The sequence below is a fragment of the Scardinius erythrophthalmus genome, assembly GCF_964197995.2.
Source record: "Scardinius erythrophthalmus genome assembly, chromosome: 3".
Taxonomy (NCBI): Eukaryota; Metazoa; Chordata; class Actinopteri; order Cypriniformes; family Leuciscidae; genus Scardinius; species Scardinius erythrophthalmus.
The window spans coordinates 53,735,003-53,753,018 of NC_138223.1; the positions used below are offsets into that span (position 1 = coordinate 53,735,003).

At 43.0% G+C, this 18,016-nt stretch overlaps 1 protein-coding gene across 1 annotated transcript in view; it reads left to right on the forward strand.

Moving 5' to 3' along the window:
• Nucleotides 1-566: 566 nt before the first annotated feature.
• Nucleotides 567-18,016, forward strand: part of LOC308687509 (putative adhesion G protein-coupled receptor E4P) — a 46,153-nt gene continuing 28,703 nt past the window's right edge. The window contains exons 1-4 of the mRNA XM_081360099.1: nucleotides 567-993; nucleotides 3,061-3,132; nucleotides 3,271-3,460; nucleotides 4,886-5,005. Coding sequence (XP_081216225.1) covers nucleotides 940-993; nucleotides 3,061-3,132; nucleotides 3,271-3,460; nucleotides 4,886-5,005 — 436 coding nt within the window. The 5' untranslated portion in view covers nucleotides 567-939. The remainder of the gene's footprint in view (nucleotides 994-3,060; nucleotides 3,133-3,270; nucleotides 3,461-4,885; nucleotides 5,006-18,016) is intronic.

Below are 18,016 nucleotides of genomic sequence, written 5' to 3' on the forward strand. Positions count from 1 at the left end.
CGAAACAGGTTGTGTGTTCAATTTGACTCAACATGTGTTGTCCCTGAGCACACACACTACATGTGTTAAAACTGACACAACATGTGTTGTCCCTGAGCACACACACTACATGTGTTAAAACTGACACAACGAGTGTTGTCCCTGAGCACACACACTACATGTGTTAAAACTGACACAACGAGTGTTGTCCCTGAGCACACACACTACATGTGTTAAAACTGACACATGTGTTGTCCCTGAGCACACACACTACATGTGTTAAAACTGACACAACGAGTGTTGTCCCTGAGCACACACACTACATGTGTTAAAACTGACACAACATGTGTTGTCCCTGAGCACACACACTACATGTGTTAAAACTGACACAACATGTGTTGTCCCTGAGCACACACACAACATGTGTCATTTTTAACACATCTCTTTTTATAGTGCAGTGTTTCGTAAACAATTCTGCAGCTTTGAAAAGAATTGTGAGTCAATCAATTCAATGATTCATTTATAAATACAGCTAGTTGCTTTGTTACTGAATGTAAGAATGACTCAATGACTCGCTCATTGAGAAGACACTGACTTATTGGTTTTAGTGTAATATATTTTAACGTATCACTTCGTTTTTCCATCATTGCATATTGCTCTATTGAACATTTTTCATTGAAAATTTTTTTTATTTCATAAAGTTATGCATAAAGGTAAAAAAAAAGCACTGGGAAATAAATTTAGGGGGCAAATATTGTCCATTAATGGAAAAGGTATGACTGAAGTCCGGAAGAGAGGGGGAACGCAGAAGGAGGTACACCACTCTAAAAAGCTGGAACCACTGCTCTCACCATTAGTCCACAACTGCTGAAATCTTGCTGAATCCACAATCTTGCTGAAATTGCTGCTTAATAAAATAGTTATTTTTGAAGTTTTGCAGTTTATTATATTATTGTCTTCATGCTGATTTCTGTCATTGCAGGTATAAATATAACACTGCTGGAAGGACACAACGTAAGTTGAGTTTCTGAAATTGAAGTTGTAGAGACTCACAGCTCCTATCAATAATAGTCCAAACTGAAGCAGTGCAATAACATGTGCATTTTAGATATGTGTGTAATCTGAAATATGAATGTGCTTTTCTAATAATTGCTGATGGTTTATGGGGGCATTCAGTCCATATAAGCTGTGAATACTCTGCATACAAAAGCCAATTGAAAGAATGAGTTTGAGTTAAGCGGGTCCACAATAGCTTTGAAGCCTATACTCTCTGTCATCATCATTGTTCTGCATTCTCATTGTTCGCTGGCAATATGGGGGATTTAATGTGCAGAGAAAGCTGTCCACGAAGCTGTCCATTTCAACCACACATTCTCATTACTTCTTTTACAAACTTAAACTTTTATTCTAGTACTTCTGTTAGTTTGGATCAGGGCCGGCCCAAGGCATAAACGAACTAAGTTGCTGCTTGGGGCTCCCTGGCCACCCCCTGCACTGAAAAAAATATATACATTGAATTAACTGAAAAAAAATTGATGTAATTTGTTACAGCTAATTTTTTTAAGATTTTCTCAAATTGTATTTATTTATTTATAACCAACACCATCAGATCACTTTTTTTTCTTTGTTCATCTGTCAGTTACAACTCAGATACAACAGCCAAACAAAATCTAAAATAAACATATAAGGGTCAAGAGCCCAACTAAAGCAAACACTGATCACCATAATGGTAACTTACAATTTGTGATTTTCTCCTTCAGTGATTCTGCTTGTTAACATCAGGTGTCTTCAATAATAGTCAATCATCACTCAATTAATCATTTTATTATCTCATTAACTTTAACACTCTTGAGCAATTATTATTTATTTTTTTTATTTTGGTTTGACATTAAATCAAAATTTATGGTTTTAACTAAATCATAAATACAATTTGAGAAAATCTAAAAAAATTAGCTGTAACAAATTACATAATTTTTTTTAAGTTAATCCAAAGTATAATTTTTTTCAGTGATAGAGGGCGTAATATTTACTTTGAGGCAAAGTGAAACCAGAAGGTATAAACTGGAAAATCACAATTTTCCATTGGACCAATGTAAATATATATTTTGAATGAATTACACTGATGTTTCACTTTTTTCAGTGTTTTTTTTTTTTTTTTTTACATATTAATTAACTTAAACAAGTGACATAAATGAATGAATGAATGAATGAATGAATGAATGAATGAATTAATAATTCAAGACAAGTAAAATTCTGATTTCATGATCAATATACCTGCCTACATCTGCTGCTGTGTCTGCCAGTGTTTGAGTCATGCGCATAACCTCGCGTGCAGACAATTCGTGCACAAAGTCACGGTAATGTTAAGCCATGATACAAAATTTTTATTTGATCAATGATTGATGATTGACATTTAAATCAATGATTTATCCTTTAAATGTAATGATATTCAGAACAGAGCAAGAATAAAAAAAATAACTATAAACAAGCCAAAACTAAATAATTTAAAGCGAAAGTGAAAGTAAGCGATTCGCAATGTATTTGGATGGTAAACTATTCTTTATTATAGGCTTCTTTGTACTTCACTCACGTTCCAATATCGACGGAAAAAATCCTCTTCACAGACTATTTTATTATTATATATTTATTACGGCTATAATGAACAGGCTGCGATGTCAAGATTGCAATGCTGGAATATGTTTACAGTTTGTTTTCAGAAGTTTCAAAGAGTTAGTAAAAGAGTAAAGAAAAAGTTAAAACTTTTTTAACTACGCGTGGTGGGAGGGGGCCCCCAAATCAAATTCTGCTTAGGGCCCCCAAAAGGCTTGGGCCGGCATTGGTTTGGATACAAACACTGTCCACTGTAGCGAGCAAAATACAGAAAAGCACCTTTAGAAAAGTATTTTCATTTCCACCAGTAGGTGGCGACAAATGTGTAAAAAAATATATGTCATTGAATCATTTGTTAAAGAAATCTGTTCAAAAACACTGTCTGTGTCTCATTTCAGAGGCCCTCAGCATACCCGGTTAAAGTCATCACTCACACATCCTCAAATTCTGTCTTCTCAATTTTGATTTCAGAGTCAGACTGAAAAGCTTCAAAATCTTCTAGAGCAGATTGAGAACATTACAGCTCAAGAGCTTTCTTTGACTGTAAGTCTTTTTTATTTTTAAATAATCAAATGAAATGTAATTGTCAGTTACATGATTGACATCGCAGGTCTGATTAATTGGCTTTCTTAATATTTACATTTACAGTATTTTTTTTTTTTCTTTCTGATCATTAAATAGACTGTGACCAATATTTTGAATATGGTCCTCAACACTTCAGGAGAGATTTCAGAGTCTTCATCATCAGTCAGACCAGCTGAACTAGCCTCCAACAGAAACCATGTGTTAAAAACCAACGAGAAACTCATCTCTACATTGGTGAAGCCGACAGACACACATGACAGAGTCAATTTTACTCTTGCTGCTGTTGGTGAGTGGAGAAACTGTTATTATTGATGATGAAACAAAGCTTATATATGATATCAGGGAGTCTATATAGTCTAGCGCAGGGGTTCTCAACTCTGGACCACAAGATCCACTTTCCTGGAGTTTAGCTCCAATCCTAATCAAACACACCTGAACAAGCTAATCAATGTCTTCATGATTACTACAATGTTACAGGCACACAGCAAAATCCCCAGTGTTAAATCAACACTACTCAGAGTACATATTGTCTAAAGAGTGTTAAAAGTGTTAAAGTTAATGAGATAATTAAGTGATTAATTAAGAGATGATTGAGCATTAGTGATGAACACCCGCTTCAGCCACAGCCTTAAGGGCCCTACACACCGGGACGAATATCGGCGCGCGTTATTCACCAGCGTTTTTCAACGCGTTTTTTGTGTTCACACCCAAGCGATTTTCGCTGACGATGTGCCGAGTGAACATGCAAATTCATTCCCTGACATTAGATGGCGCTTAATGTAAAACAGAAACCACTCCATAACAGTTCTCTTTTATCAAGATTTTTGTAGTCGCTGTCGCGTTTGTCATATAGTTCTTTATGTTCCGACACCGAGACCAGCAGCTCTACATTCATCTTGCCTTGCATCTTCCTCGTCTTATTTCTTCCCGGCAGTGTAGACGCTACTTGGTGTATATCTTCTTCGCCGTTACGTATGTGTGCTCGGCAAGACCGTTTTGTGTTTGAGCGCCCTCAAGTTGTGTTTTACTGTAACTTCAGAAGCTCCAGACACGTGAACAAAAGTGGCAATCTCATTGGTCAGATAGTTTTTGACGCGGCGCGTCAATCCAAAAAAACGAACCCGAGGCGTTTTTTAAAAAATGACGCTTTTACGCGTGCCGTTTTTCGCACCGGTGTGCACACTCACATTGGCGCCCTTTGTTTAGTCACGAGACGTTAAACGTCGGCGAATATCGCGCGCGAAATTCGTCCCGGTGTGAACAGGCCTTTAGGGTCTGTTTACACGACACCGTTTTCAACTAAAAACGTAAAACTTTTTATAAGTTTTGGCCGTTCGTTTCCACGACAACAAAGAGTCAGTTTGGGTGCCTGAAAATGCAAAGTTCTGAAAACTCAAATGAAACACTTATGAGTTTTAAGCGTATCGTTGTCGTGTAAACATACCCTAAGATGAATCAACTAAAGATAAAAGAAGACATCACATCTCTCAAGATCTCAGCAGAAGAGGATTAAACAACTCCACAAACAGCATTACCAGCTTGACTTAATTTAACTCTGGGGATTTTGCTGTGAACAAAGTTAACTGATTAGTTCAAACTAGTTTATTTTAGTCTTTTGTTATTATTATTTTAGTTATTGTTTTGTTTTTTGCACATTTGTGCAGATTGAATCAACATAAAACAAAACATAACTGCTTATTTTCTAAATCAGAGGTTGAAATCTTCATGGTTGGACCCAGTGTCACCTTAGATAAGATCCCCCGACTTAACACGACAAATTGTTCTGTGGACATCGATCTCATTGGGATCGCCAAGAACAACAATGAAACAAGTATGTGAGATGTGTTTTAATACAACATTTTAAATAAAAATGTTTTAGAAGATATATCACTAAACCACATTTAAAGGTTGTATCAGCGATTTCAGACCCAAACATAAATGATCACATTCATCTAATCTTTCCTAACAATCCGCTAGCTACCCACCCCATAAACAAGCTGTCAAAAAAACGCGTCTCTGAGATCTGCACACAAAAACAGTTGGTATCACCATCACTCAAAACCAAAATAAATAGTGTTCCAACCAATCACCGACAGGGGTGGGTGTTGTGAGGTTTTGCGCTCGTGCACGGCTGCCTATGACGGCTGCATGCGAAGAGACACGTTTTTTTGACGGCTTGTTTATGGGGTGGGTAGCTAGCGGATTGTTAGGAAAGATTAGATGAATTAGTCCATGAGCCAGGGGGGTCCATCGGTATCAACGGGGGGGCAAATGCTATCATTGTTTTTTGCCAAGGTATACACCCCTAGTATTAGAAAAATCACGATAGCAGTGCAGCGGTGGTAGCGAAATCACTTTTTTCAGCTCATGAAGTTACTAACCCCCTAAAATAAATTCAGTTTTTGAAATCTGGTGTATATCTGGTTTAGGCTCATGCTAGGGATATTGTCAATATTCTATAATATGGTGCTTGGTATCCAGTGACGTGCGGTGATGTCTTAAAGAGGCTAGGCACTGAGTTATGAAAGTCAGATTACCTGATTTATTGTTTAGGCTAATAATACATAATAACAGTAAACATTACGCACAAGCGCGGCATATCAAGAAATGTACAAATCAGGATGTATATCGCGTGTATTCTCTCTCTCTCTCTCTCTCTCTCTCTCTCTCTCTCTCTCTCTCTCTCTCACTCACTCACTCACTCACTCACACACACACACACACACACACACACACACACACACACGCACGTCGCACACACACAAGCGGGGCACACACAGGTAACAGTAGTTTATGTCCACTCCAGCATTAGAATGCAACCATTCTTAATCCTTATTGTTGCACAGCGGCCAAAAGTAAAATCACACACTGCTCAATTGAATATGAAGGCAAATGGCTTGCATTAAATCAACCATATTTATCAATTCAATATTAAGCCCAAAATACAGTGTGTGCAGAATTATTAGGCACGTTGATTTTCTGATCATATTTTATTTCCAGGAACATTTTGCCAATTCCAAACCATATTAATCTTAATAACTACTATTAATTTTGTATTTAATCATGTATAAGTGATATATAATTGTTCATGAAGGCTGGAAATGAAAAATGTCTTATTTTCAGGTGTGCAGAATTATTAGGCAAGTTTTCTTTTACAGATAAAATAAGCCAAAAAAGAGATTTAACAAAGACTGAAAAGTCAAAATTATTAAATCCCCATGAGAAGAATGCAATACTAATGCAATACTAGAGATTGCAGTTAAAGCATGACCATTGGACAGTGAAATGCTCATTGGGTCAGCAGGGTCAGACAAAAACAGATGGAGAAGAAAAAACACATGTTAACTGCAAAAGAATGGAGAATTAAGGTGAAGAATTAAGTGTGAAACCATCGGGAACCCTTTAGTCTCCTGCACCACCATTTTCCAGAACTGCAACCTACCTGGAGTCTCCAGAAGAGCAAGCTGTCAGGGTCTCAGAGACTTGGGTTAGGCAAAGAATCCTAAAAAATGACCCCCTCTTAATAAGAATCACAAGCTGAAGAGTAGTAAAATACATGAAGACTGTTTTTTTATAGGCTTTATAGACAGACAGATTGAGAGTGACTCTTGAAGGACCAGCAACACATCCTCTTCTACCACTGTTTGAAGAATTCATCTTCCAGAATACATTTTAATACGTTTTGTGAGTTTATTTTTAGTCCATCTCCTACCCTGAAGTCCGTTTTGCAGAGATGGACTAAAAATTAACTCCCAAAACGTATTAAAATGTATTCTGGAAGATGAATTCTTCAAACAGTGGTAGAAGAGGATGTGTTGCTGGTCCTTCAAGAGTCACTCTCAATCTGTCTGTCTATAAAGCCTATAAAAAACGTACTCGGTTACTAACGTAACCTCGGTTCTCTCTAGAGAGAGGAACGAGTACTGCGTAGAATACGCTAGGGGAAAATCCTTTTCCACGAGAATACTGAAGCCAAAAAATTATCCTTTAATTTTGTATTAATGTAAAACGCGTTGCGGCAGCATACAGACATAGGCGAGGCAGCTCGCGCGCCTATTGGCTGGTCTGCTGGCAACTGCTTAAGCCTATCGAGCGAGACCTAGAGTGACGTCAGACCCAATGAGGGCGCTTCGCGCCCTCTGCGTCACGTCCCGCCGAGACGGGCGTGGCTTAGGTCTATAAATACCGCTCGCAGGCATTATTTCTCTGGTTTTTCATAGTCGAAGCAACCAGAGCGCGTGCAGGCACGGCAGGATACGCAGTACTCGTTCCTCTCTCTAGAGAGAACCGAGGTTACGTTAGTAACCGAGTACGTTCTCTTACGAGAGATACTCTCGTACTGCGTAGAATACGCTAGGGGAACCTACTGTAAAACGCCGTGCGTGCTGGGATCTGATACCATAGACTCAAGGGCGACAGCCCGGAGTTCATACAGTACATAATCACCCAGGGGACTCACAGGGAATCCTGGAAGAGAGGGGGGTTAGCCACTATCTTCCTTATAGCAGCATAGAGCAAGGATTGCAATACTCAATAGCTGCATAACTGACAGCGCCAGTTATGAGATTTTGGCCATACTAGACCGACAGTAGTCTGGCCTGTAGTGCGGGAACCTCTAGGTTGTAAAACCTTATAAATGTAGACGGAGAGGCCCAGCCTGCCGCCATACAAATATCTTGCAAGGCAATCCCACTTGACCATGCCCACGATGAAGCCATGCTTCTCGTGGAGTGCGCTTTGACACCCAGCGGGCACTGCATGCCCTTGGTTGTGTAAGCTAGCGCTATTGCGTCCACTACCCATCTGGATAGGGTCTGTTTCGAAGCGGCTAGTCCCTTAGAACGCCCGCTGAACGAAACAAAGAGCTGTTCCGTCTGTCTGAAAACAGACGAGCGAGACACATAAGCTCTTAACGCCCTGACTGGGCAAAGGGAGCTTTCGTCCATATTTCCTTCAGTGACCGGCAGGGCAGACAGGGAAATGACCTGTGCTCTGAACGGTGTATTGAAGGATTTAGGAACATAACCGTGCTTAGGTTTGAGTATAACTCTAGAGTCATTCGGCCCAAATTCCATGCACGTCGCGCTTACTGAGAGCGCGTGTAAGTCCCCTATGCGCTTCACTGAAGCGAGAGCCAGAAGAAACGCCGTCTTGAAAGACAGGTGTTTAAGATCAATCTTCTGCAAGGGCTCAAATGGATGACCTTTCATGGCTTCCAGTACCGTAGAAAGGTCCCATATAGGGACTGTGGGAGGTCTGGGAGGATTCAGTCTCTTAGCTCCTCGAAGGAAGCGAATGACTAAATCGTTCCTTCCAATAGACTGGCCGAGCGTGGTCGAAGAGAACACTGCTATGGCCGCTACATAGACTTTGAGCGTGGAAGGGGACCTGCCCTTATCCAACAGCTCCTGTAGGAAGGAGAGAACCTCCGTCACACCGCAATGCAGGGGTGACACACCACGAGCTGTGCACCAGCTAGAGAACACTGACCATTTTGAGGCATAGAGACGTCGCGTAGACGGAGCTCTGGCCTGTGTGATAGTGTTTAACACTCCCTGTGGGAGGTCAGCGGGTACCCGTTGATGGCCCACACATGGAGGGACCACAGCTCTGGGTGAGGATGCCAAATCGAGCCGTTGGCTTGAGAGAGGAGATCCCTCCTCAGAGGCACTGGCCACGGGGCGGTGCTCGCTAACTGCATCACAATTGGGAACCAAGGTTGGCTCATCCAAAGTGGGGCTACAAGCAGCACTGAGCATCCTTCTTCCCTGACCCGTTCTACCACCTGAGTCAGGAGGGAGACGGGGGGAAAAGCGTAGAGAGGACGGCGAGGCCACTCGTGGGTCAGCGCGTCCTTGCTCTTCGAGAAAAATTCTGGACAGTGAGCGTTTTCTTGAGACGCGAACAGGTCTACTTCCGCTCTGCCGAATTTCTTCCACAGCAGCTGGACTGTCTGTGGGTGCAAAGACCATTCTCCTGTCGGAACCTGGTTCCTGGACAGTCTGTCTGGTCCTATATTTAGGAGCCCTGGCACGTGCGCTGCTCTCAGCGAGAGCAGATTGCTGCGGGCCCATATCAGGAGGCGCCTGGTTAGCCTGTACAGAGTCAGGGACCTGAGGCCGCCCTGGCGATTTATGTAGGACACCACTGAGACGTTGTCTGAACGTATTAGCACGTGGTGTCCCTTTATGAGGGGACAAAAGCGCGTGAGCGCTTTGCTCACTGCCAACATTTCGAGGCAGTTGATATGTAAGAGCTTCTCCTGCTTTGACCATTGGCCAAAAAGCGGTCTGCCCTCGAGCAGCGCTCCCCATCCCGAGGTGGATGCGTCCGTGGACACCACCATCACTCTCGAGGAAGTCCCCAGGCTTACACCTGATTGGTACCAGTCTTTTGCCTCCCAAGGTTTCAAAGTTGCAATGCATGCTTGATTGACCTTGACGCGAAGCCGACCGGAGGCCCACGCTGTGCGTGGTACTCTCTTTCTGAGCCAGAACTGCAGTGGGCGCATGCGCAGAAGGCCCAACTGGAGAACTGAAGATGCTGAGGCCATCAGACCGAGCATCCTTTGAAAGGCTTTGAGAGGGACTATCGCGCCGCAGCGGAACGAGCCGGCTGCGCGCCGAATGTCCAGTGTGCGGTGAGATGACAGGCGTGCTGTCATTAGCAGCGAGTTCAGCTCTATTCCCAGAAAAGATATAATCTGTCTGGGGAAAAGCGAGCTCTTTTCCCAGTTCACTGCGAGACCGAGATTCTCGAGGTGATCGCGTAAAATGGTCCTGTGCTCTACGAGCTCTGAGTGAGATTGGGCTAGAATCAGCCAGTCGTCCAGATAGTTCAGCACTCGTATGCCCCGTAATCTGAGGGGTGCGAGCGCTGCGTCCATGCACTTCGTAAATGTACGGGGTGCCAGGGACAAGCCGAAAGGCAGGACTGTGTACTGATATGCCTGGCCCTCGAAGGCGAATCTCAAAAATCGCCTGTGACGTGACGCTTTCTGTATTTGAAAATACGCGTCCTTTAGATCTATTGACACAAACCAGTCCCCCTGGCGGACATGTGCGAGGATTTTTCTGGTTGTGAGCATCCTGAACTGGCGCTTCATAAGCGCTCTGTTCAGCTGCCGCAGATCTAGTATGGGTCTGAGACCCCCGTCTTTTTTGGGCACCAGGAAGTATCTGCTGTAAAGCCCCCCTTCGCTTTGAGCTTGAGATAGGGGTTCTATAGCCCCTTTGCTCAACAGTTTCAAAATCTCGGCTCGAAGTAGATGAGCTACTTTCGATTCTACCGTGGTCTCGACGCGCGCCATGAAGCGGCGAGGGCGTCGGCGAAACTGCAGCGAATAGCCTTCTTTTATGATGTTCAGCACCCATCTCGAAACCCCGGGAAGCTTTTCCCACGCAGGTGCGCGAGTAGCTAGGGGCTGGATGCGAAGCACGCTCTGATCGGCTCGTGATACAGCGGCTTTTGTGTGCTGTGACATAAGCGTCGCGCTCATGACATCTGAGGCAGGGGGCGCGCTGATAACAGCGGGCAGAATGCCCGCGCTCGACTCCTCCGCAGTGTTTAGCTGAGAGGAGGAGGGCTGGGCTAGTTTCATGTCTGTGTGTGGGCGTGGGCGCAGAGCAGCGGGCACATACACCACCTTTACAGCATTGCTCGCGTGAGCAGAGCATATGCATACTGGTCCTGTGTTTACAGGGACCGTGAGACATGTGGGAAGTAGCGTTTGTGGGCACTGGGTAGTGGGCACTTTTGCTACATTTGAAGCGCAATCGATCTGAGTCGATTTTATGTGCGCGGGCCCTGTGTGAAGGGCTGTGCTTGTGTGTAGGAATGGGCACTGAGTAGTGGGCATTTTTTCTACACATGAAACACCGTCGGCCGTGGCCGGGACACCAGAAAATACACTCTTTAAGGGATTTATCTGGGTAGCCGTAGAAACGGCTTTTGTGTGCAGGCAAGCGGGTAATGGAACCGGCTTGTTGGCTGCTAAATACGCTGGACCAGTCACATTTCCTGGAACTGGACGAGCGGAAAGCTTTGGTGGAAGTCCGGCCGCAGCGGGACTTGGACACCGTCGCTTTCCTAGGCGTGCTAGGACGATTTCGGGGCCTCTGGCTTCAACGCAATCTTCTGCCGCGGGCCACGCGGGGCGGCGGCCGGATGAGCGAGAGCGCGGTCTCGAGCTCTGGGTTTGGCGGCTTTGAGAAGAGGAGGCGGCGGGCGGAGGCTTAGGCTGTGAGCTCTGAGCAGACGGTTTCGCACGGCCTGCTGCAGAACCGGAGCGCTTCGGGAGGAAGTGCTTCATGGCCTGGGTCGCTTTCTGCACCTCAGCGAACCTATCGGCGAAATCTTTGACCGAGGTTCCGAAGAGGCCGGCAGGGGAAAGCGGCGCGTCGAGGAACGCGGTGCGTTCTGACTCAGTCATGTCAGAGAGCGTAAGCCACAGATGTCTCTCAGACACGGTGAGCGAGGCCATGCTCCGTCCAATGGCCTGTGCTGCTGACTTGGTGGCGCGAAGAGCGAAGTCTGTAGCGCTCCTCAAGTCCGACACGCAGATTGCGTCAGGTCCTCTCTCGTCCAGCTGGCGGAGGAGATCGGCCTGGTATATCTGGAGCGTGGCCATGGTGTGCAACGCTGACGCGGCCTGCCCGGCGGCGGAGAAAGCGCGGCGGAGCAGGGCTGACGTCGTGCGGCAGGCTTTTGAGGGCAGCGCCATCTTAGCACGCCGTCCAGCAGAGGGCGGGCATAAGTGCGCTGCAATAGCCTCTTCGACCGGCGGTAGGGAGTGGTAGCCTCTGTTCTTTGCGTCGTCGACAGCGGAGAACGCCAAAGAGACAGAGGATCGTGTCCTGGCCGAAAAAGGGGAGCCCCAAGACTTAGCGACTTCTTCATGAAGCTCAGGAAGAAAGGGCGCTGGCTTGGATGCAGGTGAAACGCGCTCCCCAGGCAGGAAGTAGCCGTCCAGCCGGTTGTGAGCAGGCTGCTCAGGCGTAATCCACTCGAGGCCGAGGCTCGCCGTGGCCTGAGTGAGCACGCGCATGAGCTCCGCCTCAATGCTCGCTCTCTTTCCCGTAGAAGCACGGGCAGGGGGGGCGGGATCCTCAGAGCTCGCCCAATCCTCACTGCCTGATGCTATGAGAGAGCAGGAATCCCCCTCTCGTAGCAGCGCGTCGATCTCATCAGCGTCATCGACAGAAGCGGCGGCAGACCGCGGCCGCTGTCCGTCCGGAAGTGAAGCTGATGAAACCGGAGAAGCAGGCGGGCGCACCGGCGAGCTTTGACGGCTGAGAGAGGGCTCCGGGATTCGCTGAGCGCGGCGCTTTTTACGGCGCGGCACAACAGCAGGTGTGGGCGCAGTCTCGTTGAACAGTGCCAAGCGAGTCCTCAGAGTCGCTAATGGCAACAGCTCGCAGTGATGGCAGCCGCCATCAGCGAGCGCGAGAGCTGCATGTTCTTGACCCAGGCAGGAAGCGCAGATGACATGGCGGTCCCCGTCGCTGAGTGTGGCTTTGCACGAGCCACAAGCAGGCATCTTGAAAAAGACGCAGCTCTTTTAGATAGTGTGAGTCGCGCCGGCGAACACACACACACAGTGCAATAAAGGATATGGGCGCTGGATAGTGCAGCAGGAAGGCGATGAAGGCGGCGCGGCCAGCAGCTTCGTCGACTCGTCCCGCTGAGGTGCTTCTTCAACAGCGCGGCTTCTTCTCGGATCCAGCGATGTGAGTTGCTTCGCTGAAGGATGAAAAATCAGAGAAATAATGCCTGCGAGCGGTATTTATAGACCTAAGCCACGCCCGTCTCGGCGGGACGTGACGCAGAGGGCGCGAGGCGCCCTCATTGGGTCTGACGTCACTCTAGGTCTCGCTCGATAGGCTTAAGCAGTTGCCAGCAGACCAGCCAATAGGCGCGCGAGCTGCCTCGCCTATGTCTGTATGCTGCCGCAACGCGTTTTACATTAATACAAAATTAAAGGATAATTTTTTGGCTTCAGTATTCTCGTGGAAAAGGATTTTCCCCTAGCGTATTCTACACAGTACGAGAGTATCTCTCGTAAGAGAAACAGTCTTCATGTATTTTACTACTCTTCAGCTTGTGATTCTTATTAAGAGGGGGTCATTTTTTAGGATTCTTTGCCTAACCCAAGTCTCTGAGACCCTGACAGCTTGCTCTTCTGGAGACTCCAGGTAGGTTGCAGTTCTGGAAAATGGTGGTGCTGGAGACTAAAGGGTTCCCGATGGTTTCACACTTAATTCTTCACCTTAATTCTTCATTATTTTGCAGTTAACATGTGTTTTTTCTTCTCCACCTGTTTTTGTCTGACCCTGCTGACCCAATGAGCATTTCACTGTCCAATGGTCATGCCTTAACTGTAATCTCTAGTATTGCATTAGTTTTGCATTCTTCTCATGGGGATTTAATAATTTTTGACTTTTCAGTCTTTGTTAAATCTCTTTTTTGGCTTATTTTATCTGTAAAAGAAAACTTGCCTAATAATTCTGCACACCTGAAAATAAGACATTTTTCATTTCCAGCCTTCATGAACAATTATATATCACTTATACATGATTAAATACAAAATTAATAGTAGTTATTAAGATTAATATGGTTTGGAATTGGCAAAATGTTCCTGGAAATAAAATATGATCAGAAAATCAACGTGCCTAATAATTCTGCACACACTGTAGTTTTTGGCTCACCAATCGGATTCGGTAGATTATTTGTAGCCTACATAAAATTCATCCGCCGCCCTTTCCTCGTGAAGACGTCGATCACAGCTTTGTAAAACTGGTCTTTACGGGCCTTCAGTTTGCACAGTCTCTGGCTCTCAATTTAAAACATTTAACTCTGTGATGACGGCCTTTTAACTCCGGTGCTGTCATTTTGGCTTTGAATTTGGCGCGGGGATTAGGCATGCAGGCTAGCTGTGGTGTAACGTTAATGACGTTAGCTGCGCAAATGTCCAGTAATATCTTGATTTTAATTGGTCCATGTCTGATATGTTACGGAGATGTTACGGGCATACCATATTTACGTCCAAAGGCACAGCAGAGTTGTGCTTTTTGACGTACATGTTAAAGAATACAGGATCGAAGTGCGCATGCGCAACATGGGTTTTTCGCTTGCCGTCTGCAATGAATGGACAGTAAAAGCACTGCTTATTCTACGATTTTTTTATTTGATTATGCGTAACTGCTACATTTGTCATCATAACACACATATTGCATATATAAATCACAAGAATAAACAGTAAAAATACAAATACAAGTTTATTATTTAATAAACAATTTTATTTTTGAATTTTGGCAGGGTAGGCAGTGCCTAGTTTGCCTACCCAGACCGCACGTCACTGTTGGTATCGTTGGAAAGGGGACCTTTTAGGCATTCATTTAAGCCTAGTACTGAATCTGTCTGACAAACACAGAGGTCACATGACTTCTTTAAACCAAAAATAACACAAATTTTTTCACAATTTCCGCCTAAACTGTATGCTTTCTTTTATCCCTGTGGCATGAAAGAACACCATGGACACAAAACTCAACAACTTCAATACTCAAGGCACTCTGATGACTCAGAAAATGTATAATATACCCACACTATTTATTTGTGAGAGCCTTAAATTAGACTTGTGCAGCCAGCACAAGTCTTCAAAATAGAATAGAGCCAATAGAATGGACAAATAAAATACCCTATTAGTCCAGGGCCAAATGGCCTATTTATTCATGTACAGTTGTAATAAAAAGTAATTGTTTCAATAGTGTAGTCAATGGTGTTGTAAACATAACACTTGTAAGTGGTTTAACAAAATGTTTGATATTCAGAATGTATTTTGATATTCACCCACTTTTAGTCAGAATATCAGAAAGTAGCTCATGCAGGGAATGTTGATGGATTTTGACAGTTTGACAAGGTTTTGTCAGTTTTGTGAAAAGATTGTTGGTTCAGTTGACTGGTTATAACAACACTACCAACTATGCCATCTTCAATCAACTTCCATTGAGTTCCAGGGGTATTAAATGTAAGTACAAAATACTTTTTCTCTTGTGCTTGTGAATTGGTGGGGAATAGTAGCAGTAGCTAATGTAAGCTTGGTGTTTTTAGCAGGCTAGCTATCTAACAGGCTAGCTAGCTTGCAGGTTAAACAGTGTAACAGTAACTGCTACAGTGCAGTCAGGGCTCTCAAGTGTCACGTGACAGTCACTCATTTCGGTCTTTTGTCACGCCCTCTCGCCACACATTGTATTTCTCACGCGGAAAAACTATTTATAATATATTTAATATGCCGCAGCGCCCAAAATGTCTCTGGCCGAGCCAGTCTCATTATGGAACCGGCAGGAATCAATCGCTGTAAAAATCTATTATTGTCTATCCATTATAAAAGTGCATCTGTCCATTATAAAAGTGCATCTATCCATTATAAAAGAGCATCTGTCCATCATAAAAGTGCATCTATCCATCATAAAAGAGCATCTGTCTATCATAAAAGTGCATCTGTCCATCATAAAAGTGCATCTGTCCATCATAAAAGTGCATCTATCCATCATAAAAGAGCATCTGTCTATCATAAAAGTGCATCTGTCCATCATAAAAGTGCATCTATCCATCATAAAAGTGCATATATCCATTATAAAAGAGCATCTATCCATTATAAAAGTGCATCTGTCCATCATAAAAGTGCATGTCTTCATGTTCATTTAATGAAGTATACTTAAGTAATTTTCAAGTATATTTTTTAAGTATACTTTATGTAGTAAGTATACTAATATCAATGTGTACTTGTAGTAAACTTGTGTACTATTTCAATACTGATTGGGACTAAATTGGCCCACTTTTAGTATTTTTAGTATTTGTAAGAGTAGTAAACTAAGTACACAACTAGGTTTCTCATTTGTAATGCATCTGTACTACAAGTGAACTTATAAGTATACCAGTAGTTTACTATTTTAATACAAGTAGTATTTTTTTTAGTTTATGAAAGTACACACTGAAGTGTACTCTCAGTAAACTACTAGTTTCGTAGTTTATACTGCAAGTATACTTGCAAGTTTTCTTTAAGTGAACATAACATTATACTTATAGTTTACTATTTATATATTATTTTTGCACTTGAAAAATACCTTTAACTGTACTTTAATTTTAAAAACATTTTATTAGCTTCATGCATCCTTTTTTAATCAACACTTGAATGTCAGTAAGTTTCATAAAGAAAGGCAACATTTTAAACAAAAAAGTAGAATTAGAGTAAATTGCTATACACTACCAGTGGACTAGCTTACACAAAAATTCAGATATGCAGAATTAGAAACATATCTGTTTTATATCAATATTCTAATCAATATTTTCAAACAATGTAAGTTTCATAAGACTATATATGAAAAACTATGTAAAAAAAAGTATATTTAATTGACTACTCACTACAACACAACTACAAGACAAGTATACTTTGAATTCTTAATTATTCTTTTAAGTATATCTGGATCAAAAGATTGAGTTCAAGTACAGGCCAAATATACCCGGGCCCGTATTCATAAAGAATCTTAATGCAAAGAGTCGCTCCTAGTGAAAAAATTCTAAGAAAATTCTTAGAAATGTGGCCGTTTACTCTTAAAATTAAAGAAAAAATACCAGTAAAGAAAAAAGTAATTCAGAAAGCATCTTAACCCTTAAAAGAGGTCTTAAGGTCAAAATTGTAAGGAGTACGGACGAGGACTTTTCAGAGGCTGAGGAGTTTCTTTAGCAGAGGAGAACATGGCAGAAAGACGAAGAGGGAGAAAAAATGTGTTGCAGACAATGGATGCCAGTGAGTTAATAAGGCGCTATAGATGAGATCGTGCAGGGATCATGTTTGTGACTGATCTTATTAGAGACGCGCTAACATCTCCGACACAGCGCAGAAATGATGTTTTATTAACAAGGTTCGGGAGGAGCACGTTCAGATAATTAACACAAGTGGAGAGCACTCAGCAATCAATGGTAAGAGGTGCATATATACTCCGCAGTCTCACCTCATTCCATTGACAGTTTTTGCAGCATCCCTCCACCACCCCTTCTCCACGCTTCTAGTCCTAAAACACTTACATACGGGGGGAGCACTCTGGGTTCGGGCCGAACTCCGAGCTCGGAGCCCTCCCTCCGGACAGCACGCCAAATACGCATTAAACTTACCCCTTCAAATTATATGTAAGTGTGAACTCGTGAAACTGTAGCGCCTCCTTCAGGTCACCAGGACACCACGGCCTAATGGGCACCAAGGTAAGTCATATAAGAGGATACGTGGACCAGTAGTCTAGATTCGTAAGGAGCAGCAGGGAGAGATTAAATGAACAGACAGACAACAAAGGTAAGTTAAAATAATGTTGCAAGATTTATATTAAAGGGAAAAAAAATAATGAATGAAATGAATTAAATTGTCTTTCTTTCAGGAAAGACAGAAATGGCAGAAAAGGAAAAATGGTCAGTTGACTAACAATAAAACCACAAATTGTCGATAAATGCAAGAAAAATAAAACAATTAAATACAATGGTTTCTGGGTTTTCTCTTTTTCCTTGTTAGATTTATTAGTTATATATCCCCTTTTTAATATCTTTTTTTTTTTTACAGGAATTAGCCTATTTATTTCCTTTTAATCTCTTTTTGAAATCTAATTTATTGCAAACTTTCTCTATTTTAACTCTTATTTCAGTATTTTCTTTTTACATATTTATCTTTTAGTGTTATAGTTCCTTATTTTAACTAATTTTAGATTTTAGGTTTCTTAATCGAAATCCACAATGGGATAGTTTCCCTTTTTTTCCCAGTTCAACTCAGAAATAAAAATAAAATAAAAATAACAGT